This window comes from Canis lupus, chromosome 23 (genome assembly GCF_011100685.1).
Source record: "Canis lupus familiaris isolate Mischka breed German Shepherd chromosome 23, alternate assembly UU_Cfam_GSD_1.0, whole genome shotgun sequence".
Classification (NCBI taxonomy): Eukaryota; Metazoa; Chordata; class Mammalia; order Carnivora; family Canidae; genus Canis; species Canis lupus.
The window spans coordinates 29,844,725-29,869,891 of record NC_049244.1 but is presented as its reverse complement, the minus strand read 5'-3'; the positions used below and the strand labels follow the sequence as shown (position 1 = coordinate 29,869,891).

The window sequence follows — 25,167 nt, the reverse complement described above, 5'->3', positions numbered from 1 at the left end:
AGTTTCTTAGCCTTGTCTTTTCTTCACTGAAATACCACTTGTGTCATGTATCAATTTATATGTCATTTGTGCATATTTCTGGATTTTATATTCTTTTTCTCCTCATTGGGTTATCCATGAGTCTGTACAAAACTGATTTAATTCCTATGAAGTTATAAAAACCACCACTGTCATATACATATCCATTTTTGTGCCATTATGCCTTTGATAGATACATTATGGTTTCTAGAAATAATACATATAAATCTATTTTCTTGATCCATCACAAAATATCTCTTGTACCTTTTTAACTTCCCATGAAGTAAGAAACAACAAATGATAGAAAGTTCAGTACTCCTTTTTGCTTCAGTGTCCTCATCGTTGGAAATTAGATGAATTAATTCATGATTATTTCTTAGGATGAGCTTATAAGTACTCAGTGTTAGCTATTATTAATAGCATGAGTAAGTGAGGACTCCATCCCTCTGCCTCTTTTTCCACTTTTCTACCTGTAAGCTCCTCCAAATTTGAGAACTTTCATGATCTCTTCTGTAATCATAATTAATTCTTGCATGATCTATTGGTTGAATCTAAAGCTGATAATATCAATACACAGTATTTCCATTATTGTGATTGCATTATTATGGTTCATTTTTCTATGATTCCAAATTGTCTTTATTTTACTTTTTTAGTCATATGTCTTCATCAAGTCACTAACATTATCTAATTTCCTAAATATATTCCATCCATGGTAAGAGATGCAATATAATTACTGAAGATACATTTCCCAGAAACTTCTGCCTTCTTATTCCAATCTGGACCAGAGAACACTCCGGGCTGGATGCCAGCCTGTCATCCTGACTTCCTTTTACCATGGTCTTGGGTTGAAGCCAGTGTTCTTAGAGCTCAAAATTTTACCTTTCTTGGATTTTATTCTTGTTAAGGCTGAGAACATCTTCAAACAATTTTCTTGAAATGATGCATAAGAAATAAACCTTTTGAATTTTTACATGTCTGAAAGTGACTTTATTTTTCCTTCTCACTTGATTAACATGTTTACTAAGAATAGAATAAGTTCATAATTATTTTTCTCAGAGGATTCTAAGATGAAATCATAGTCTTGTTCCCTTGTAGGCCATATTTTTTCCTCTCTGGAACCTTAGGATACTCTCTAGATGCTTGAAGTTAAGAAATTTCTTGAAGATCTGCCACTGTTGAAGTTTTTGTTTTGTTTTAATTCCTCCTGTGGTCATAATTACATTATGTACAACTGTCAAAAATCATCAAAAAATGTAGTATCTTGAATCAAACTGTAACATCAGGAGGAAGAAATCCTGTAGTACTTAAAGCCTATACTACAACATTCAACATTAGATTATACCATTAGGTAGGGTTTCTCTAATTATTTTGCATTTATATGTTTAATGCTTTGATCTTCATTCAAGGTAGGAATTCTTAAGGTTTTATTTGGACTATGAAACCCTCTGGCTTTTTGGTGCAGTCTATAGACCCCTTTCCAGAGTAATGTTTTTAAATGTTTAAAATTAAATATATATGATTAAGAAAGAGACCTTTTAAATTGAAATGTAGTTATCAAAATGCTAAAAACCAAAATTGTAATAGAGTAAAATATTGCTGCTTCTTCTTTTCTTTTTTTTAGAGAGGGAGAGAAGAGGGAAGGGGCAGAGAGAGAGACTCCTCCTTTTTAAAAAAAAGTTTTTCTTTTTTAAGATTTTATTTATTTATTCATGAGACACACACACACACACACACACACAGAGAGAGAGAGAGAGAGAGAGGCAGAGACACAGGCAGAGGGAGAAGCACGCTCCATGCAGGAAGCCTGATGTGGAACTCGATTCCAGGACTCCGGGATCATGCTCTGAGCCAAAGGCAGATGCTCAACCACTGAGCTTTAGGTTTCCCCTAAAAAAAAAAGATTTTATTTATTTATTTGAGAGAGTGAAAGAGAGATAGAGACAGCACAAGTGGGGGAAAGTGGGCAGAGGGAGAAGCAGACTCCCCACTGAGCAGGGAGACTGACCCAGAGCTCAATCCCAGGACCCTAGGATCATGAACTGAGCCAAAGGCAGATGCTTAACTGACTGAGCCACCAGGTGCCCTGGAGAGAAAAACTCTTAAGTAGGTTCTACACCCAGCGCTGAGCCCTACATAGAGTTTCATCTCAGAATCCTGTGATCATGACCTGAGGCAAATTTAAGAGTTGTATGTTTAACAGACTGAGCCACGTATCCAGGCGGCCCTGTATCACTTTTTTATTAACACTTTAAGTAAGATATATTGGAGGATTTTATAGCCACTATAATTTCAAAATAGTGATGAGTAGAAGTGATATTTTGAGATATTTATAACAACCCAATGTGCTATAAAAATATATGTGATTTCTGTTGGTAACAAAATCACGAGTGTTGCTGTAAGTACTGTAATTTGTGCTTATATTCAAAATGGACAAAAAATTCTAAAGTTTAGTAAGAGACTAGGGAAAATAAAAATATAGTTTTCTTCCTCTAAGTTCAAAGACCACATGAATTTTTTTAAACAAATAACATACATTTATTATCTAACGGTTTCTGCAGTTTAGGAATTTGAGAGTGGTTTAATTGGATAGTTCTGGCTTAGGTTCTCTCATGATACTGGAGTTGAGATGTAGGCTGGGGCAGCAGTCAACCAAAGGCTTGACTGCAACTGAGAACCCACCTCCCAAATGGCTCACTCAATGGCTGGTGAGTTGATGCTGGTTGTTGGAAGGAAGTCTCAGCTTTCCATGTGGGCTCTCCAAAGGCCCCTGAATACCTTTACAACATGGTGGCTGGCTCCTCCAGACTGGGAAATCCAAGAGAGAGAAAAGTAGAAGCACCATGGTTTTTTATGACTTAGCCCTATAAGTCATACACTATTACTTCCCCCATATTCCATTTGTCATACAGACCAACCCTGATGAAATGTGTGAGAGAATGGGCATAAATACTAGGAGGTGAGGATCACTGGGGGCCATCTTAGAGACTACTACAAGTTATAACCAGTATTTGCATCATATTTTGTGTTCAGCTCCCCCCCCCCAGTTTATACATATTTCTATTAACAGAGCTTACACACTTCTTGTTTTTAGGAACTACATGTTATTCCAATGATATTAACTCTTTTTTGAGGTTTTATTTAATTTACTTTTTAAAAATTTAAAGCTAAAAATGTTTAAATTTAAATTCGATTAACATACAGTGCATTATTAGTTTCAGAAGTAGAGGCCAGTGATTCATCAGTCTTATGTAACACTCAGTGCTCATTACATCTTGTGCCCTCCTTAATGCCCATTATCCAATTACCCCATCCCCCCCAATCCCTTCCCCTCCAGCAATCCTCAATTTGTTTCCTATGATTAGGAGTCTTTTATGGTTTGTCTCTCTCTCTAATTTTGTCTTATTTTTCCCTCTTTTCCCCTATGATCCTCTATTTTGTTTCTTAAATTCCACATATGGATGAGATCATATGGTAATTATCTTTCTCTGACAGACTTATATCATTTAGCATAATACCCTCTAGTACTATCCATATCATTGCAAATGGCAAGATTTTATTTTTTTGATGGCTGATTAGTATTCCATTGTATATATTTACCACATCTTCTTTATCCATTCATCTGTCAGTGGGCATCTGGGCTCTTTCCATGCTTTGGCTATTGTGGACACTGCTGCTATAAACATTGGGGTGCAGGTGCTCTTCAGATCACTACATTTGTTTCCTTGGGGTAAATACCCAGGAGTATTTACCCTGGATAGTTCTGGCTTAGGTTCTCTCATGATACTGGAGCAATTGCTGTAAAATAGAGGGTAGCTCTATTTTCAACTTTTTGAGGGGCTTTCACACTATTTTCCAGAGTGGCTGCACCAGCTTGCATTCCCACCAACAATGCAAAACGGTTCCCCTTTCTTGGCATCCTCACCAATATCTGTCATCTCCTGATTTGTTAGTTTTAGCCATTCTGACTGGTTGTGAGATGGTATCTCAATGTGGTTTTGATTTGTATTTCCCTGATGCTGAATGAAGTTGAGCGTTTTCTCATGTGCCTATTGGCCATTTGTAGTTCTTCTTTGGAGAACTATCTGTTTATGTTTTCTGGCCTTTTCTTGATTGGATTATTTGTCTTTTGGGTGTTGAGTTTGATAAGTTCTTTATAATAGGTTTTGGATACTAGCCCTTTATCTGATAAGACATTTGCAAATATCTTCTTCCACTCTGTCGGCTGTCTTTTGGAGACCTCCTGAATTTTATGCAGGGACTCTTATTTATGAATCTCTGACTTAGAGTAAAAGCTCTTTGAGGTCTGGCAGACTGTGTGCTCCTGAGATGGTGGCAGCTGTTTTCCTGCCCCTACATGCTCTTTCAGCATACGACATTGACACTCTCCCATCAAGAGGTTTCTCCACTCCCTTGAATCCTCTTGTGACAGCTTTGACCAAGAGAATGTGTGAGAAGTGATGCTATAACCATCTGAGTACAGGCCTTAACTGATCTGTCAGCCTCTATTTTATTCCTCATAGAAGCAAGACACCATGTAAGAAGTACAATTAACCTAGACCACCATGCTGTGAAAACCTAACTGAGCCCTATGAAGAGACCCTGGAGCATGAAATTGCAAGTGGAGAGAGGGTGAAGAAGCCTTCTTGGAAGTGGATCCTTTAGTCTTAGCCACCCTACTTGATGCCATGTTGATCAGAGGTGAGTTGCTCCTCTGAACTATTCCAAAATCCCTGACCTATAAAATTGTGGGCAAAATAAAATACCTGTTTCAAGCCACTGAAATTTGGGGAAATTTTTAGAGAGTAACAGATAGAATGGAGGACCATGACCATGTTTCACATGTCTTTTGAATCCTTCACATTAATTGGCAAATTGATATGCAGACAAAAAAGGGACTCTGGAATTATTATTGACATATGGAGATTTGCATAGCATTTGGCTGTCATTAAAGAACTACAGGGAGTAATATCATGAAATCAAAGTATTTTGTCCAATAAATGCCCTATGATTCTTTTTTTTTTTTTAAGATTTATTTATTTAGGGATGCCTGGATTGCTCAGCAGTTGAGCATCTGCCTTCGGCTCAGGGCATAATACTGGAGTCCCGAGACTGAGTCCTGCATCAGGCTCCCTGCGCAGAGCCTGCTTCTCCCTCTGCACATGTCTTTGCCTCTCTCCGTGTCTCTCATGAATAAATAAATTTTAAAAATCTAAAATATATATTTATTTATTTTAGAAGGAGTGAGAGAGGGGGAGAGCATGCAAGCCAGTGCATGAGTTGGGGGAGGGGCAGAAGGAGAGAATCTTCAAATAATCTCCCCTCTGAGAAAGGAGCCCGTCACGAGGCTCTGGGGCTCAATCTCAGAACCCACTCTTGGTTTCCACTGGGTTGAAACCAAGACTCCAACACTTAAGTGACTAGGCCACCCAGGTGGCCCTGGCCTATGATTCCTAAGATAACCAGCCTGGTTTTCAAGATCTCAATTTAGCCCCAGGATCCTTCCCAAATGCTGACTCCTGGATTGGTTCCCAAAGATTTTCAGAGGTTACACTCTCTCCAGAGAAGAGTATAAGAGGATTAGAGAAGATAATGGAAATGAAAGTTAAAATAGTGTAGTTGTGCTGGAAGCAATCTCTGTACATATGAACACTTGGACTGGGTCTGGAGACAGACTCAGAGGAGTGCTATTGCATCACGGTTGTGAGCACAGGCTCTGAAATCAACCTGTCATAACTGAAATCTGGCTCCACCACAGGACCTGCTATGAGACTAGGGCATGTGACTTAATCTGTGCCTTAATTTACACGTTTGTAAACTAGGAATAAAATAGTACCCCCCCCCCATAGAAGTATAATGAGATTTAGATGAGTTTACATTTGAAACATTGTTTGGCACACATAGTTCCCACTGAAGTCCAAATGGATCTCTCTCTCTCTTTTTTTTTTCCCAGAACTTCTTTTTTTTCCTAAAGATTTATTTATTTGAGAGAGAGAGAGCAAATGAGCACATGAACCGGGGGGGAGGGGTAGAGGGAGAGAGAGAATCTCAAGCAGACTCCATGTTGAGCACAGAACCCAATGGGGGCTTGATCCCAGGACCCTGAGATCATGACCTGAGCCGAAATCAAGAGTTGGTGGCTTAGTTGACTGAGCCATCCAGGTGCTCCCAAATAGATCTCTCTTGAGATACTCTCAGTGACTTCTGAATTATTTAAATGATTCCTAAAATATATATGTGCCACATGCACACATATATATATAGATACATATGCATATGCATAGTGTGCATATCAACTTTGTATAATTATAGTAGTTTATATTTGGCTTAATGCATATAGAATGTTTATAGCTAGCATTTCTGGGTTCACACAAAGGATAGTATAATATTTTAAAAGAGGTTAATTAAAAGATACATTAGGCTGTAAATGCTATATCTAATGCCCAAATAGTGAAGATGAAGCTAAAATGCTTGAAGTTGGCATGCAGGAGTTGCAAATCCAAGAGTTTACAATGGAAAGAGGAATACAGAAATGGAGTCACTTAGGGATGCCTGGATGGCTCAATGGGTTAAGCTTCTGACTCTTGATTTTGGCTCAGGTTATGATCTCAGGGTTGTGAGATCGAGCCCTGAGTTAGGCTCCGAGCTGAACGTGTGGAGCCTACTTAAAATCTCTCTCCCTCTCCCTCTGCCCTTCCCCTTTCAAAAAGAAAGAAAGAAAGAAAGAAAGAAAGAAAGAAAGAAAGAAAGAAAGAAAGAAAGAAAGAAAGAAAGAAAGAAAGAAAGAAAGAAAGAAAAGAAAAAGGGAAAAAAAATGGAGTCACTTATTCATAGTCACTCGACCAGCATCCAGTGCCAGCAATTCTTTGCATTAATTTATTTTATGTTTGACCACTCAAAAAATGGGCAACATATTTAGAATCTATATCTGCCTTCCAAAAGGATAATGTATCTTTAATGGGGCAAGCAGTAACATTTTCATTTCAGCATGTTTCCCTGAAAAGGATCACTAATTATAGTCTACAAAACACTGGTCTACAAAACTATTGTGTTAATTTGGTAAATGTAAATTCTCACTCGGTTGACTAACTTTATTGTCATGTGCTCTGGTTTATGTGCTCTGGTTTTCTGGGATCTTTCTTTCTCTTTCTTTTCTTTTTCTTTCTTTGTCAAGGTTTAGCACTCCTTGAGAAGCTTATAATGGACTTTCAATACTAATCAGCTCTTCAGTTGTGATGATATAATTTGACACTTATTTTGCAGCACGAAAGTGAGGGGGAGATCTGACAACTCAGAGTTCTCAGCACTAATTTTTTGTTAAGTAGAGCTAAGGGAGAGCTGAGTTATTAACAAATATCTGATTATCAACATATTAGATTGTTAACTTGAATATCTTAGCCCCAAAATGTCATTCATAAAATTGTGAAAATATCAAATTTTGTTTCCATATCCTATTGCATCTACATAAAAACCACTTTAAGGTTATGTCTATGTAATTGTAGCAGGTCCCAGTTAATTAAGAGAATTACATATTTTGTGAATAGAGAGCTACTTCCTAAATATTTCAGGGATTTTGAAATGGCCAGATAGGAATGTTATTATCCTAAATAAAGTTTAAAAATTAAAAAAAAACCACCCAACTTAATTTCATTAGGAGACATCAAATTTGAAATTTTCAAAATAAAATGACATTCTACTTGAAGGGGACTCACATATCATCTTAGTGGTCATTTTCTTTAGGCATTAACATCACACAAGTGAGACATTTTGGATAGCAAAAACAACAACAAAATAAAATAAGAATGTGATGTGATTTTCTGAGAATCTTACCTGAGGACTTTTCCCCAAAGGAAGAAGATAGTGTGGTTTAGCAGTTTAAAAGTGCGCTGTCTAGAAGAAGACATCTTGGGCTCAGACGCCATCCTTGGCACATTCCAGCTTTGTGACTGTAGGCAGATTACTTAGCCTCAGTCTCCCCATCTGTAAAATGGCCATGATATTACTATTTGTATCTACCTCACAGGACTAGCACATGGTAAGTGCCATATGAGTCTTTGTTAAATGAATGTATGAAATTTCTTTGTTGAACACAGTAATGTTTCATCAATTGCTTTAGTGAAACTAGGGTGTTCTGAGTTTACAAATTCCTATTCATACAGGTACTTTTTGACATTTTAACAAGGATTAACTTCTCAGGAATTGCATTTATATATGTGTGTGTGTGTGTGTGTGTGTGTGTGTGTGTGTGTGTAAAATGTTTGATTATGAAAATAACAGCTTCTTAATGTCTTATGTTTGGAAACGTCATTGCATTAAAAACATTTTAAATGCTTTTCTCAAAAAAAAAAAAAATAAATGCTTTTCTCATCTCCATTTGTCTCTGTCACCCTTTAAAAAAACTAAGGGAGGTAATTTTTACATGATAAATGATCTGAACTGAATGTCACCCTCAAGAAGCAAGGAAGATGATGTGTGTGGAAAGGAAAAAGAAATTAAAGTGACTGTTTTAGTAACTTCATAGCTACTCCATTCAGGATTTACATGCTGTGAGAAAGAACCATTCATGATTTTCTGTTGACTTACTGGAGAGAGAATGCAAACGCGACCTGGAAAAGCTGCTTCGTTGTCTGATCGTTGGGATGACTACATCCTGCTTGAAATCACCTACTTACTGATGGGCCTTCATTCATCAACAGTCTGTTCAATTTTGGAGACATTGTCATATCTGTTTCATTGAGGTCATTGAAGCCTGGGCACAGAGGAGGTAATTTATTTCTATAAGAAAGAAGTTAACTTACAGTGAGACATTAAAGAAAGAAAGATATCTACCACTTATCCACCTATATTCAATATTAGTCTACTTGAAATTACTCTATCATTAACAAGATAACAAATTTTAAGAAAACCAATCATTTGTTTGGTTTTTGCTTGTTTGTAGCATCTACCTTTACATTGAATTGGTAATAACTTAAGCTGGCTTTGCTGTGGAATCTTTGTTCATGTTTTAATGACTTTTATTTTTTAAAGATTTTATTTATTTATTCATGAGAGAGAGAGAGAGAGCGAGAACAAGAGAGAGAGAGAGGCAGAAACATAGGCAGAGGGAGAAGCAGGCTCCATGTAGGGAGCCCGATGTGGGACTTGATCCTGGGACCCCAGGATCACACCCTGAGCTGAAGGCAGATGCTTAACTGCTGAGCCACCGAGGTGTCCCTAATAACTTTTATTTTCTAAGCATTCTATTACAGTTGACCTTGTGCTAAAATCTAGGTGCTTTGATTTTTCCAGAGAATATTAAGAACATTATATTCTCTCAGAAATAAATTTCCACCCAAAGTAATATTTTTATTAAGATCTCAAGTTTCCTTATTCTTCCATTAAATGAAACTTTTCATCATTTTAATAATAGGTGTCACTTCAAGATGTGGTTTAAAAGATTGGGAAAAAACCCTGCTTTCAAGATTATATAGAGAACTAACGAAAAATGACATCTCATGGTTATGTCTTTGTACTTTATAAAACTCAAAATTATAATGCTTTCAACTAAGAATGATAAATCCCTGTCTTTTCATTCAATATTTTATTTAACAAACACTTACATGGTGTTTACCATGTGCCAGGCACTGTTCCTTGCACTTTACAAGTATTAACCTGTTTATTCCTTTAACAATGCTCTAAGGTAGGTACTATAATTGCTCCCATTTACAGATGAGGAAATTGAGGCGTGGGAATGTTAAATAACCTGCCCAGGATCATGTGGCTAGTAAGTGGCAGAGCACAGATTTGAATCCATGCTAATTTGGCTCCACTACCTTATTCTCTTTTGTTGCCCATGTTTAATAATAGTATTGAATAAAATTCCTCTAGAGTCACTTCACTAAAAATATAACTTTTTTCCTTTTTAAATTTTATTATTATTATTATTATTATTTTTTTTTTTTTTTAGAGAGGGGTGGGGGCAAAGAGGGAGAGAGAAAATCTTAAGCAGGCTCCATACCTAGCACAGAACCCAATGCTGGCCTTGATATCATGACCCTGAGATCACAACCCCAGCCAAAATCAAGACTTGGCTGCCCAACCAACTGAGCCACCCAGGCACCCCACCCCAAGAATAATAACTCCTAACACAGAAGTACTTGCCAAAATGTTTATTTTTTTAAATTTTTTAAAAAAGATTTTTTATTTATTTATTCAGAGAGAGAGAGGCAGAGACACAGGCAGAGGGAAAAGCAGGCTCCCTGCAGGGAGCCTGATGTGGGACTGGGTCCTGGGACTGCAGGATCACATCCTAGGTCAAAGGCAGATGCTCAACCACGGAGCCATTCAGGCATCCCCAAAATTTTGGTTTAAAAGACCTGGCTCCTCTTCTATAAAATTTTAAAATAATTTGATTATAGGTAGATCAGACATAGATGTGAAAAGACACTGCCAAACAAGTGGAAAAAAGGAAAAAATATACTTTTAAAGGTTGAAGGAGAGACATACACATTTTATTTTCCCCTATCCATCTTATTGTCTGATTTACTTTGTACAACATAAATAGGGGAGATGTAAAAAAAATGGAACAAGTAGTTTTAGTTGTGACACAACAACAGAGTTACATATTAAAGTTTGGCTTTAGGGGCACTTAGGTGGCTTAGCCGGTAAAATATCTGCTCTCAGTAGGTCATGATCTCAGGATCCAGGGATTGAGCCCCATGTTGGACTCTGGGCTCAGCAGAGAATCTGCTTCTTCCTCTGCCCCTCCTCCCTCATATTCTCTCTCTTGCTCTCAAATAAAGAAAGAAATATCTTTTAAAAATAATTTAAAAAAATAAAGTTTGGCTTTAAATTTTCTTTGGTATGTTACTTGCTTACCTTTGGTAAGGTTACTATCTGTTCCAGTTTTTTTTAAGGGAAGTCGTTGTTTCAAATATTTTATTGCACGTAAGTTTATTTTTCTTATGTTTGGGCCTGGAAAATATGATCACTGTAACATATTTCGAATCATTTAGGAACAAAATTAGTTATTTTTGGAACCACAAATTGTGAATGGCTGACTTTTTTTGAGGAGCTATCTCTGTTCTCAAAACCACAATTTTAATAGGCCTTTAGGTCTTTAGTTTCCTCTATTCTTCAAGTGAGACTTACTAAAACTGCATTTCAAAATGTGAGCTTGTTTCTGACTTCTATGATTCTTTTATTGAAAATACATTTTCAAAAAGATGACCCGAGCCAAAGGCAGATGCTTAGCTGCCTGAGCCACCCAGGTGCCCTGAAAATGCATTTTCAATGTCCACTTAATTAAGGCAAGTTTCAACCTCTGGGTTACTTTACAGACTCCTGATGAAGTAGATAAACCTGAGGTAGCAGATGAGCATTCTGCTCAACCTGAGGGTTACTGCATAGTTTAGAGTAGGATTTCTCAAAACAAGGTTGGGAACTGTCTACAGCAGAATCAGGTGTGCTACCTCTAAAAAAGGATATTTCCAGTTTCCTAAATCAGAATTTCTGAGATTGAGGATTGGGAATCTGCATCTTTAACCAGCATCCTTATAGATTTAAAAAAAAATATTTTTAGTAAAAATATCAGCTACCCAGGTGCCCCAATTATAACTTTTATATGCACTAGGAAACCAAAAATTTCAATTGACTCACTTTAATGCAGTATTTGCTTTAATACAGTAAGTGGAACTGAACCCCAATATCTCTGAGATATGCCCTGTATATGAATTTGACTGGTTAAGACTTGGAATTAGGCAGATACCTTGTATCCCCCGCCCAACAGCTTGCTCCCATGAGTCCGTACCTCTCCAGACACTTGACTTCTTCCAGGTCTGGCCCCTGCTACCTGGTGGCTCACACAGGCACTGTATGCACCTGGGCAGCCTGCCTTGGGAACCCCGAGCCCTCCTGGCCTGGGGAGTCCAACCAGTCCGGAAGCTCTGCCTGGCCTCTAAGGGTGGAGGGAGCACACCAGCCCAAGTTCTTTCTGAGGAGACAATTTAGACTGCTCATAGGCAGTCCTCATTTGGACTGGTTGCCTGAGAGGGTCCATACCAATGAATCAAGGCTCCCAGGTGTCTCTTAGTGAAGGTACCCTGGTAGCCCTCCAGGCCCCATACTGGCAAGGCAGTCCAGATTCCTCCACTTTTAACTTCAAGGAGAATATGTGCATTTCTGTAGGTTAAGGCTGGAATTAGGAAGATGCCAGATACCTGAAACAGCCTTCTCTTTTGACCCAGCCTACCTCTACACCTGCCCCACTCCAGTTCCCCAGTTACTCTGAACTGCCTGGTGTGCCCATGCGCAAACCACACCTTATCAGCTGGCCTTAGCCTGCAGGGGGCGCTTCAGGTCTGTGGAGTTCCAGAATGAGCCTACCGGGAGGAGGGAGGCCAACTCACCCAAAATCCTTCTGAGTCTGCAGCTTTAAACTGGCAACAGTCAGCCCCAATTTGGACTAGCTGCTTGATGGGGTATCGGCTTCTCCAGCCATCAAGGACATCCTGCACACCACCAACCTGGCAAGTTAGTCCAGATTTCTCCAGCTCTGCCTTCGGAAGAATATGCGCATTTGTGTAGGTTATGGCTTGGATTAGGCAAATGCTTGTACTCCCAAGAACTCCCTCCTGTGACCCTGCATACCCCTATAGATGCCCTGTTCCAGAGCCCTGTCTCCACAGATGTGTGCAGCCCATGAATGAGGCACACATCTTGTCAGCCCCCAAGGTCAGCCAGGGTACTCCAGGCCTTTGGAGTTTTTAATCAGTCCTGAACTACCTGTACTACTACCCCAGGGTGGAGGGAACTTACTCCCAAAACTCTGAGGCAGCAGATTTAAGCTGGTGATGTCAGTCCCCATTTGGAATGGTTGCCTTTTGGAGTCCTGGGTTTACCAGCCATCAAAGCTCTCAGGCTTCTCATATTGGAGGATACTGTGGTGGCCCACCAGGCCCCTTCTTGGCAAGCAGTCCAGACCTTTACAGCTATCTTTAGGGGAATATGAATGTTTTGTGCAAAATTAACTGGAAGGATGAGAAAACCATATGGTTTAAAAACAGGCATATGGGGAACCTGGGTGACTCGGTTAAGCATCTGTCTTCCGCTCAGGTCATGATCCCCGGGTCCTGGGATGGAGCCACGCATTAGGCTTCCTGCCCAGTGGGGAGTCTGTTTCTTCCTCTCCCTCTGCCTCTCCCTCTGCTTGTGCTCTCTCTCTATTGCTCTTTCTCAAATAATAAATAATTAAAAAAATAAAACCAGACATGTACTGAAGGGCAAAATTTGATGACAGCACTATAAAGGAAGGATCAAGTCCTTGAGACATTATGAAGGAAAAATAATATAGGCTAGTAAAATCAGAAAAACCCAGTTAAAGAAATTATTTATCCATGAGCTTTATAAAGGCAGGGTCTATAAATAATTCAGTACTGTATTCCCTATGTCAAATAATGGCACAATGGTAATTAACCTTTCCTTGAGCTAAGATACCCTTTGAAAAATATGGGAGAAACTAGTGACCCTACTTCATTCTAAGAGCAGGCACTTAGCAAATGTTGGTGAGACTAAATTGTATACATAACATTACGTCTCTTTTCCTTTTTTCTTTACTGAATGGCTTGACTAACTTTCTTAACTTTGATGGACACGCTTATAGACACTTTTGCGAGAAAAACAAACTCAAGGTTTCCTGTTTAGGGAAAAAAAGACCCATTGCACTTAATTTCCTTTCCTCCCAATGTTTTCCTGCAGTAACACAAAAGATGTTAAAAATAAGAATGAGGGGCACCTGGGTGGCTCAGGTCTGCTCAAGTGTCTGCCTTTGGCTCAGGTCACGTGACCCAGGATCCTAGGATTAAGCCCTGCTGATTAGGGAGCCCGCTTCTCCCTCTCCCTCTGCCTCTCCTCCTGCTTGTGCAGTCTCGCTCTCTTTCTCTCTCAAATAAATAAATAAAATATTTCTTTAAAAAAGGAATGAAATCATGCTCACTTCGGCAGCACATATACTAAAATTGGAACGATACAGAGAAGATTAGCATGGCCCCTCTCGCAAGGATGATACGTAAAAAAGGAATGAAATCATAACAGTGCTGCAGAGAGTGACAGTGGCAGGTCAGGTATTTCGAAAAATTCTTCAAAGATAAGCAGACAGGATTGAACTGATGAAGAAGTCAAAAACGGGGAAATTGTAGTCATACCCACAAGAGATGAATGTGGTTCTTTCTGAGGGAGCCACAGAGGAGGCTGGACCTTTGCTCATCACATAGAGCATTAGGGAACTGTGGAGGACTTGTCAGGATACCTACATAAAGAATGCATTCTCCATCAGCTGCACATCCTACTCCTTCCTCCATATATGGAGTGGCTGCCTCCCAGATAAAATCTTGGAGGAGTGCTGTTTGTGGAAAGAGGGTGCTCATTTGGGAGGCCTCCTCGTGTGGCTGCTGTGCCCTGAGGGAGAAACAATAAATGTTGAGATAACTCAGGACTTATCACAGACTTGGAGGGAAAACTTTTTAAAGTTAAGGTCATTCCACCCAGGAGATGTATACACTGAAATAGTCACCCAGCCAAAAGTAAAGACTCTTTACTTATTTATTTTTTTGATATGTCTGTTGGCTGACTTGCCACTTTCCTGCCCACAAACACTACTTGGGCGCCTGATGCTGTAACTATCATCCTTACACAGAAATTGAAACCAGGCTTTCTCATTAGAATGACAGCATTCACTTCTGACAATCATTATGTTCCTATCAGACTAACTTTCACCGATACAAACGATAAACTCTGGGAAAAATAGAAAATACAACTAATTACAGTACTTGGGAGCAATCAAAAGCAGGCAGATTCTGGGGGAAATTCAGCATTTGGAAAAAGGGAATAGCTGTTAGCTTTTTTTGTTATTGTTTGTTTGTTTGAACAACCTTTAACCTGAGTGTAGGCTAAAGTCTGTGCCATGCAAGGGCAGAGCATGGGGATAGATGGTTAAAATGCAGGAGAACAAAACAAGACATAGTCTTACCAGAGGACAGAGTTTGGGGGCATCCATAGCTCTTAAAAGTGAAAGGGAAATGCCCCCAAAGTGAAAGCCAGAAAGGAGTAACCCCAAGATATTTGTATAAACTCTCCCCAGACTCTGTGGCTGACCCCCATAGCTTAACTAATCATACAGAGGGAAGATTCCAAGTAGCCTAATTTAGGTTAAAATAATTGAAGTGATATTTGAGCTGTTGTCCATTGTAGGGGAGACAGTCTGCAGTTTAATTTTAGCTAATTTAACTAACCGCGTAAGAAAAAAAAAATGTTTGTAGAGGAACATGATAGAATCCAGAGTCTCTACAACATATCTACAATGTCTAAGACACAATCCAAAGTTACTCTATATTCAAAGAAACAGGAAAACATAACCCATACTTGGGGAAAAAAGACAATCAATTAAGAATGACTCCGAGATGATGAAGAGGTTGCAATTAGCAAACAAAATTAGAATTCTTTTATTAAGTTTAAAAAAAATTTAGGTAGTTAAAATACAGTGCAATATTGGTTTCTGGAGTAGAATTCAGTGATTCTGAATTCAACACCCAGGGCTCATCATAATACCTATCACCCATCTAGCCTATCCCCCTCCATCAAGCCTCTTTGTTCTTAATTGTTAAGGGTCTCTTATCGCTTGTTTCCCTCTCTCCCTTTTCTCTTTGCCCCCTTCCCATATGTTTATCTGTTTTCTTTCTTAAATCCCACATATGAGTGAGATCATATGGTTTGTCTTTCTCTGACTGACTTATTTCACTTAGCATAATATACTCTAACTCCATCTATGTTGTTACAAATGGCAAGATTTCATTCTTTTTGATGTCTAAGTAATATTCCAAGTGAAAGAGACTTTTAATGTAGTTATTCAAGAGGATATTTGTTGGGAAAACAGATATATATGACTAATAGGGAAATCAAGACCAGTCATCCCTACTAATCCACAGACTTCTTCACTTGTGGATTATGATTCATGAAAATCTGAGAAAAAGAGGATGAAAGAGAAAGTCCAAGGTTAATAAATTCAAACATCTGAGCCCAGAGAAAACAGAAATAATTTACGGAGCAGAAGAGAACTTGAAAAAATTCCAAGTCAGAGTCTTAAAGTTTCATCATAAAATAGGAAGTGGCCATTGTAAAAAAAGGAAAAATCAATGAATAGGAAAGTATTCTTAGAAGAAAAAAAAAAGAATAATGTGCTGAAGACTAAATTAGTGTTCTGGAAAATAAAATTTCCTAAAATGCAGAGAAATAAAATTAAAAGGTAGAAAAAATGTAATTTTTTGAAGTTTGAAGTTGAAGGATAGACCCAGGAAATTCAAGTTCAAGAATACAGTTTTCTTGAGTCAAAGACATGTGTAAGCCACATATAATTAGAAAACAAATACCCACACCTACATACATCCTAGTGAAATTTCAGAACTTCATGGATAAAAAGAATATCTTAAAAAGATTTAGAAAAAAAAAGGAAAATAAAATTTTTTTTTCAGAAAAAAAGAACAATTACATTGGATGAGAATGATACCAATCAGACTTCTTATCAGCAGTTAGAAGACAACAAAATACTGCATTCACATTCTGGGGCAAAATGATTTTCAACCTGAAAATGTATACCTTGCTGATTGATGGGTAAATGGAGGTCAAAACATACATGTCAGAATCAGAAAGCTTAGTTCAAGTAGCCTTTAAAAAATTCCTTCAAGAAAATGAAAAAAATACTACAAGAAAGAAGACACCATGTGTTATAATTGTGTGTGAAATTTCAGAAAATCTAAGTGTAAGTATAGCTCATAAAATTCATGCTAGTCTCTAGAAGAACTAAAAGCAGATATTGTTGACAGGATTGCCCCTGATGAATGGAAGTGGGTAGAAAGGCCTTTTACCTTGTATTTTATACCCTTCTGTATTACCTGAATTTATTTTTGTTTTAAATACAATTATTTGTAACAAAGAATTTAATAAAAAATTCAGAGATGTTTGGGTGGCTCAGTCAGTTAAGAATCTGCCTTTGGCTCAGGTCATGATCCCATGGTCCTGGGATGGAGCCCTGCATCAGCTTCCCTGCTTGGTGGGGAGCCTACTTCTCCCTTCCCCACTCCACTTGCTCATGCTTTCTCTGTCAAATAAATAAAATCTTTTTAAAAATTTAACAAAAAATTTAAAAGGCATCCATCCCCCAATCTAGCAGTACTTATATTCTAATTGTGTTGTTAGATTCCTTCTTTAGACATTTTAAAGAAGAACTAGTTCATTTAGTATAGTTTGGTTTTGGAAAAAGTCTAGGGTGCTGCTGTTAAGACATATCTGCAAATAAAACATTTCAGAAAAATCCTTGATCAATTCAGCACATATACAAAAACAGTAAGATACAGACATATAAGAAAGATGACTTTCATTTCTTCACTTGAAAGTGAACCTTACAAATTAAAGACAAAACAAAATGGGATCTCTGGGTGGCTCAACGGTTTAGCACCTGCCTTCAGCCCAGGGCGTGATCCTGGAGTCATGGGATCGAGTCCCACATCAGGCTCCCTGTGGAGCCTGCTTCTGCTTCTCTCTCTCTCTGTGTGTCTCTCATGGATAAAATAAATTTTTAAAAAATCTTAAAAAAAAAAACCTTTAGAAATAAAACAAAACAACAAACCAAAACATTCTTTCTGCTTCAAGAAGTTTGTCATCTAGTTGTAATTGCCCAATATGGTAGCCTCCAGTCACATATGGTTGCTGGAATTTGACATGTAACTAGTCCAAATTGAGATGTGCTGTAGGGGTAAATACACATTAGATTTCAAGTATTTACTCCAAAAAACCCTGAAAAATACCTCATTAATAATGTTAAGAATATTAATTACATGTTGAAGTGACTTTTTTTAGTGTACTGGGTCAAATAAATTTTATTAGAATTAATTTTATGTTTATTTTTACCTTTATATAATGTACTATTAGAATTTTTAAATCCCTTATGTGGTCCTCATTTGTGGCTTGCATTATGTTTCTATTAGACAGTCCTGGAATAAAGCACCAAAATGTAATACACAACCATTACTACTCAAATGAATTTTCTATAGCGTTTTGAAGGAGAAAACTATCATTTTGACTTTCACTTATCAAAACACTTCCCTGGCGATAAAGGAAGGATCAATGCTAGCAGTACTAGAACGAAACAGAATGAGAATAGGAAGTTGGGAGAATAGGGAACATCACTGACTTCAAGGAGAAGAAATGCCTAATATAAAAGAGGTTTGTTGGGCAGCCTGGGTGGCTCAGCGGTTTAGCGCTGCCTTCGGCCCAGGATGTGGTCCTGGAGACCCAGGATTGAGTCCCACGTAGGGCTCCCTTCATGGAGCCTGCTTGTGTCTCTGCCTCTCTCTGTGTCTCTCATGAATAAATAAATAAAATCTTAAAAAAAAAAAAAGTTTTGTTAGTTGAATGACTTCCAATAAAATGTTTGCCTCCAAAGCTTGTACTCTACTATTACCATAAGTTATTCTTTTTATATTCATATTCTCTTAATACTTTCTTTACACAATGCCATTCTAGTTGGGAATTCCCTATCTACAACTTTGTTAGAATTTTCTACATATATACTGATCATATTTTTTGTTAGGGCATTTTCCTACATTGATGTGGTAATTACTACATTATTCTCATCCTGTTCAAAGACCTCTACAGTGATTCAAATGTGGGGAATACATTTCAGAGCAGAAGTTATCTCAATCCAGCAGTTATCTTTCAAACAATATTTGTCCTCATGTCAACTGAGCTTCCCTGACCCATCTGAAAAGGTCACTTTTATCAGTAGAGAGAATTTGCATATTTTTCTTTTGAAGTTGGATGATTAGCTTATTTCCTGAGGAATGTTACAGTGCATTTGTGTTCTCTGCTTTATCATTATAGATCATTTATCACTTGTGATTTTTCACTCTGACATGAACTATGAACAACAATTACAGTGTTTATTAACTGAGTAGCTCTGTGGAAGGTAAAAGAAACCACTAAGGTGGGAGTCAGAGCTTTCTTTACAATAATTAAGAAATGGTAGAAGAAGAGAAATGGGGGATATTAAAAAAAAATCCAGAAACAGTAGAAAGTAGAGGTCCTTTTAGCCATTGACAGTATTAAAAGATAATATTAGGGAAAGGTTGTGAAAGCTTTTACTTGTACATTCTATCAACTGTATAAGGGCTGTTGTTGGGGCCAAACACATTAATAATCACATTAGGGATGTGCAATTTAGCAGTTAGGCCAGCAATAAGCAAATAGTAGGTGTTCTATCAAGGCTTGTTAAATAAGTGAGAAAATCCATTACTTATGGTTCTATTTTCTACTTCTATTTTCAAATCTCATCACTTATCAGCATAAGATGTTCTGGTCTCATTACTAATATGGCTGGCTACTTTAGGAAGACAGTAATTTGTCCTTTGTTCTTACTTGCTATAGATGTTTTTTCCCTTTCCCAGCTTGAGGATGAAACCAGATCTTGCATTTCCTTGCCTACGTGCCTTTTATGTTATGGGAGGCAGTAGCAGTTGCTAGGCAAGAGAACACAACTCCCTTCTTTTTTTATTTTTTTGTAATAGCCTTGGCTCAGTAAGAATTATGTAGAAAGTGGTACAGGTAAGTGCTTGAAGTTTAACAAGAGAAAGTTGTGGAGTCCAAAGGGAGAGGAAGATTCCTGAGACTAAGAGATGGGTCATGAAGAGTTTCCATCAAAGTAAATCTCTTTTTAAATGAAATAAAGAAACTGGAACTATAAAAATATCTAGGTCTGATGATGGTAGACGTTAAAAAAAAAAAAAAGAAACATGGCTGCATGGGTTCTCTAGTTATTCCCCATTTTAGAAGTTGTGGGGAAAATGACCTGAGCTATAATTGCAGTAGTTGATATTACAGTTTCTGAGAATGACAGAAACTGTGTCAACACAGTTTCAACACAGTTATGTATATGCATGTGTGTTAGTATACATACACATACAAAAATCTGTTAGCTACCAAACACTGTGTAGGAGGTTCTTTTCAGGAATGTGTACGTGTTTGTATTACACCTACTTAAAGGCTAAAGAAATAATTTATTTATACCTTCTAATTAGGTCTTACTTCTTAAGAATCATCCTACATGATACTACTTCTAGTTTAATTGTCCTCATTATCCAGTCTTCTTTAATCTATGTCTCTGTCACACACTGTAACCTTTTGCTCTTTGCAGGCAAAAGGCTGATTGGAGTTTGATTTCTTCTTTTTTTCTGAACATCCATGCCAGAGAATACAACTATCCTTTGTGAAAGAGCCTCTTTCGAGCCGAATGAGAAGCCTGCACTACAACGAGGAGTCAGGAGGTCAGGAGACCTGACCAAGTAACCTGGGGTTCATTCATCAGTCCCTGGGTCACTGTAAGTTCAGACCCTGCTCCAGACAGACTAAAAGAGAAGGGAGTGGATGGGGTGATGTCCACACGGTGAAAGCCTGTCTTTTGAATGAGGCATCACAGGAGGTCAGTCGGGTGTGTCCACCCTCCTTCAGCCATCTGTTCAGATGTTCCGATAAGGGTCTCTCTGCCAGCAGGGCCCGTGGCGGAGGAGGGTAAACAGCAGCACCACTAGGACACCAGACACCAGGCAAAAGGCAACAGCAAGGTAGACTCTTAGAACTGTGGAAAAATTGCAAGAGCATTAATGTAAAATTAATGGATTAGGAAAGTATAAAGATTGTAAAATTAATAGATGAGGAAAATAGGAAGATCATACATCATCAGTGCCTTAATTGTAAACTTTCAGTGACATTTCTGAAGGAACCTTGAAATCAGCATAGTGTATTGATAAGATTACTAGACTAGAGTCAGGAGATGACCTAGGTTCTGGTTCTGGCATGACATTTGACCTTTGGGCCTCAGCTCCACTATAAAGGGAGAGTAATTGAAATCTTTCTTTCTTTTTTAAAAAGATTTTTTTATTTAGGGGTGCCTGGGTGGCTCCGTTGATTGGGCATCTGCCTTTGGCTTGGGTCATGATCTCAGGAGTCCTGGGATCTGGCCCCCTGTTGGGCTACCTCCTCAGCAGGGAGTCTGCTTCTCCCTTCCCCTCTGCCTCTTCGCTCATGCTCTCTCTCTCTCTCTCTCTCTCTCTCTCAGATAAATGAATGAAATCTTAAAAAAATACATTAAATAAATAAAAGATTTACTTATTTACTTGAGAGAGACAGACAAGAGACCACAAGTAGGGGGAGGAGCAGAGGGAGAGGGAAAAGCAGATTCCTTACTGAGCAGGGAGCCTGACACAGGGCTGGATCCCAGGAACCTGAGACCATGACCTGAGCCAAAGTTAGATGCTTAAGCTACTGGAGCCCCTAGGCACTCCACTTTTTTTTTTTTTTTGACTGAAGTATTTCTAAGGTCCTTTCCCAACATAACTTCATGCATTTTTATACAATTAAAATGATCGATTGTTTATGGTCTCAAGGTCAAAGGAAAAACCATCATTAATTGGGTCTAAAAGAAATTGAATATTATCTTTTAGTTTCTGGATTTGATTTCTAGCAAATATCTTTTAGAGAGGAAACTTTGAGTACATGTCAACAATGGTAAGCATTTTTAGGATAACTGTGTACTACTGCCAATCTGTACCTTTATTTGCACATATCCCTTTGATAGCTGACCAATCATGGGGAGATATATGGGGTTATTTTTCATGAGATGCTATTCATTATTTCATCTGGAAAGTTACCCTACACACACACACCCTAGTCCATGATACTGTATACATCATAAATATCATGTTGTACCATCTCTAAATGTATGTCTGATCTTCATTGTAAAAATAAAGAATTGCAGAAAGAAAGAAAGAAAGAAAGAAAGAAAGAAAGAAAGAAAGAAAGAAAGAAAGAAAGAAAGAAAGAAAGAAAGAATTGCTTGTTGGCTTAGGCAGTGGGAGAGCAAACATATCTCTGATCCTGGCAGCTCTGTCTACAGAAGCTCTAGTGCTCCATGGAACACAAGTGAAAATCACTTATTTAACCTAAACTTATTGTTGTAGAGATGAAAAAAAAAAGTAGAGAGATTAGATAATTTGGTTAAGGATAAGAAGATAATTAATTGTATTTGGGTTGGAATATGTGAGCTTATCAGTCTCATGATTTTAAAAACTATCTGTTCACTAATGACTTCCAATTTGAAATCTTCCCCAAACTCAAGACTCATATATCCAAATACTTGACATATTTCCTTGGACACATTTCAATGGGCATTTCAATCTCAATAAGTCAACTCCTAGTTCCCTTGTGCCCTCTCCTTCCCCAAACTATATTCTAACTGCAGTCTTCCCCATTTCAGTTGATGGAAACTTTCTTCTTCTAGTGTCTCAGTCCCAAAGTCTTGGAATTTTCCTTGACTCCTCTCTTTTTCTCACATTCTTTATCAATCTGTCAGGAAATCCTATTGGTTCTACCAAAAACTATATCCAGAAACCAATGACTTCTCCTTTTCTCTACCACCACCTTGTTTTGAACCATGATCATTTTTTGCCAGAATTGCTACAACATTCCCCTGACTTGTTCCCTAGCTGCTGTCCTCTCTCCTCTACAATCTATTTTCAACACAGAAGCCAAATGACTTCAAGTCAAATCATGATACTCCTCTACTTAAAGTCTGCAATGAATGTTTCATCTCATTCAGAATGAAAGCCAAAGTCCTAATGATAACAGTTTGTGAAGTTCTACAACATCTGGCCTGATTCACCTCTTAGATTTCCTCTCCTACTACCCTCCTTTACCCTCCTACCACCTTCACTTACTCTCTTTTGGCCACACAGGCCTTCCTGTTGTTACTTAGACATGCCAGGCACACACCCATTTATTGCCTTTGCTATAGTTGCTACAGTCACCTAGATGTTCTTCTCATGAATCTCTGCTTTAGGTAACTCCATCACTTTTTTGCCCAAATCTCATCTTTTATCTATTTTATCTATTTATTAATTTATTTTGTGAGAAAGAGAGAGTGAGCAGAGGGAAGGGAAGAAGGAAAGAATCTGAAGAAGGCTCCCCCTGAACATGGAGCCCAGTGCAGGGCTTGATCCTATAATCCTGAGATCATGACCTGAGCTGAAATCAAGAGTCAGACACTTAACCAAATGAGCCACCCATGGGCCCCTCAAATCTCATCTTCTCAGTGAAGGTTTTCTATTTAAAGGTGCAACCAATATGCCCTTTTCCCACACTCACCATCCAGCTTGGCACTTGGGATCCTCACCTTCCAAAGTATTTATTATGTTTATTATTTATTATCCATCCCTCTCTCCCTCTAATAGAATGTAAGTTTCATGAGGGCAGAAATCTTTGTCTCTTTTGTTCATGAATGTATTCCAGGTACTTAGAATAGTACCTGGCACTTAGCAGGTGCTCAATAAATATTTGTGGAAAGAATAATCTAGAACTCATAGGTTCTCAATTTGTAGTTCAGTGCTTTTCTCATGATGTCAGAATGCCTCTTAGCATCATGAGAAGGTGATTATTAATAAAGTTAGATCCTGGTGGACAAGTGCCATTACCACTGTGAATGGAGTTAATATAAAGGTGGAGGGAACTGAACAGACTTGAGGAAGGAACGAAAGAACTAAATGGAAATGAGGGAAGAAAGCAGAGACTAATGATTCTTTAAAATTAATGTTCATGGATGACTTTCTATATTTGGAAATTTATTTTCAATTATTTTTTATTGGCTATGTTGTCATAGTGGTCCCATGGAATATGCTTTCCCAATCTTTTTCCTTCCTTCATTCTTTCTTAGACATGCAGTGGGCATACACCATAAGCTAGGCCAGCTATTGGCCTAAGCCAGTGTTGGGTTCTGGGGTTCCATAATCCCTGCTTTTGGAATCATCAATATCTAGTGGGAGAACCAGATAGACCATTATGAGATCATGTGAGAAATAGTAAAATAAAAGTGTAGCAGACCTGCTATTGGAATGGAGAAAAAGTTGAGATTGGTACAAAGCTTTCTTTTTAGAAGAGAAAGAGGTTAGAAAGCCTTCTGAGAAAATGCTAAGATTTGACTGGCCTTTGAAATAAATAAGACCGAATGAGTTGCACAAGAGTGTGTTTGGGAAATAATGAGCAGTTGCATGTGGCTGGAATATAGCTTCTGGTGAGTTGAGACCAGATAGGTAGGTTGGGGCCTAGGTCTTAGAAGGTTTGGTTTGTCATGGGACATGTGAAAATCAGCAGCAATTATGACACATGGAAGTGACATGGCCCAATTTGTGTTTAAAAAAAGAAAATAACTGCAGGGAAAGACAGGATGGTGGAGACACTATGGGCTTGGTAACTATAGAAATGCCTTTGACAAAATATGGAGGGCTCAGCACTGGAAGTGTGGTCCTGATAGTGTGGATGAGGGAACTCTAGTGTACTCCTGAAGGAGAATTGACAGGCTCTGGGATGCACTAAATGTGCTGGGAAAGGAGAAATGGAGAGTCACAGCCACCCATGGGTTCTACTTTGGGTGAAGATGATTAGGCTATGAACTGAGATTGGAGGCATATTAAAAGGAAGACTTTGGAGTGGAGGAGATAATAAATTTCCTTTAAATTTAGGATTGAGATGGGTTCTTATCCTCATAGAAACAACATGGGGCAACTGCAAAACACAGGTCTAGAATTCTGTATGGATTGTGGGTGTAGGAGAGGGAGGCCTGTGTAAAACTGGTTCATGGTGAGGGTGGAGTGAGGGCACCAGAGACAATGCACTAGGACAGGATCATTTAGGGGGCTGGAGGAGGTGGGAGTCTGAGAATATAGAAAAGACTCAGGAGGGCACCTGGGTGGCTCAGTCAGTTAAGCTTCTGCCTTTGACTCTGGTCATGACTGAGTCCTGCATGGGGTTCCCTGCTGGGCAGGGAGTCTGTTTGTCCCTTTCCCTCTGCCCCTCCCCCTGCGCTTACTCAGTCCCAAATGAATAGATACAATCTTAAAAAAAAAAAGACAAGACTCAGACTCAGGAGAGATTCTCTCTCTTACGATTCTCTGTCTCCTTAATTTTTTAAATTAGACACTCGTTTGTACTCTGAAGGATTTTGTGAATTTGACAGAGTAAGATTCTAGAATCTGAGAACAAGGAGTGATCAGTTTTATCTTACTGTGAAGAGACAGGACT

At 38.4% G+C, this 25,167-nt stretch overlaps 1 protein-coding gene and 1 non-coding gene across 4 annotated transcripts in view; one reads left to right on the top strand and one right to left on the bottom strand.

Moving 5' to 3' along the window:
* Nucleotides 1–1,846: 1,846 nt before the first annotated feature.
* Nucleotides 1,847–25,167, bottom strand: part of ACP3 (acid phosphatase 3) — a 59,222-nt gene continuing 35,901 nt past the window's right edge. Inside the window, exons 11-14 of one of the 3 annotated variants that reach the window (XR_005377026.1) lie at nt 8,599–8,790; nt 7,846–7,995; nt 2,698–2,823; nt 1,847–1,905 (exon numbers count right to left, since the gene is read on the bottom strand). Coding sequence is in view for 2 of the 3 variants with exons in the window: in XM_038570852.1 (XP_038426780.1) it covers nt 20,556–20,674 (119 nt within the window). In the remaining variant the exon portion in view is untranslated. Of the gene's footprint in view, nt 1,906–2,697; nt 2,824–7,845; nt 7,996–8,598; nt 8,791–14,303; nt 14,449–15,450; nt 20,675–25,167 lie in introns of those variants that run through there. The other 2 variants (XM_038570853.1, XM_038570852.1) reach the window with 2 other exon arrangements.
* On the top strand, nt 13,980–14,087 carry LOC119865487. The gene has a single exon (XR_005377319.1). It is a non-coding gene; the product is annotated as a U6 spliceosomal RNA (small nuclear RNA).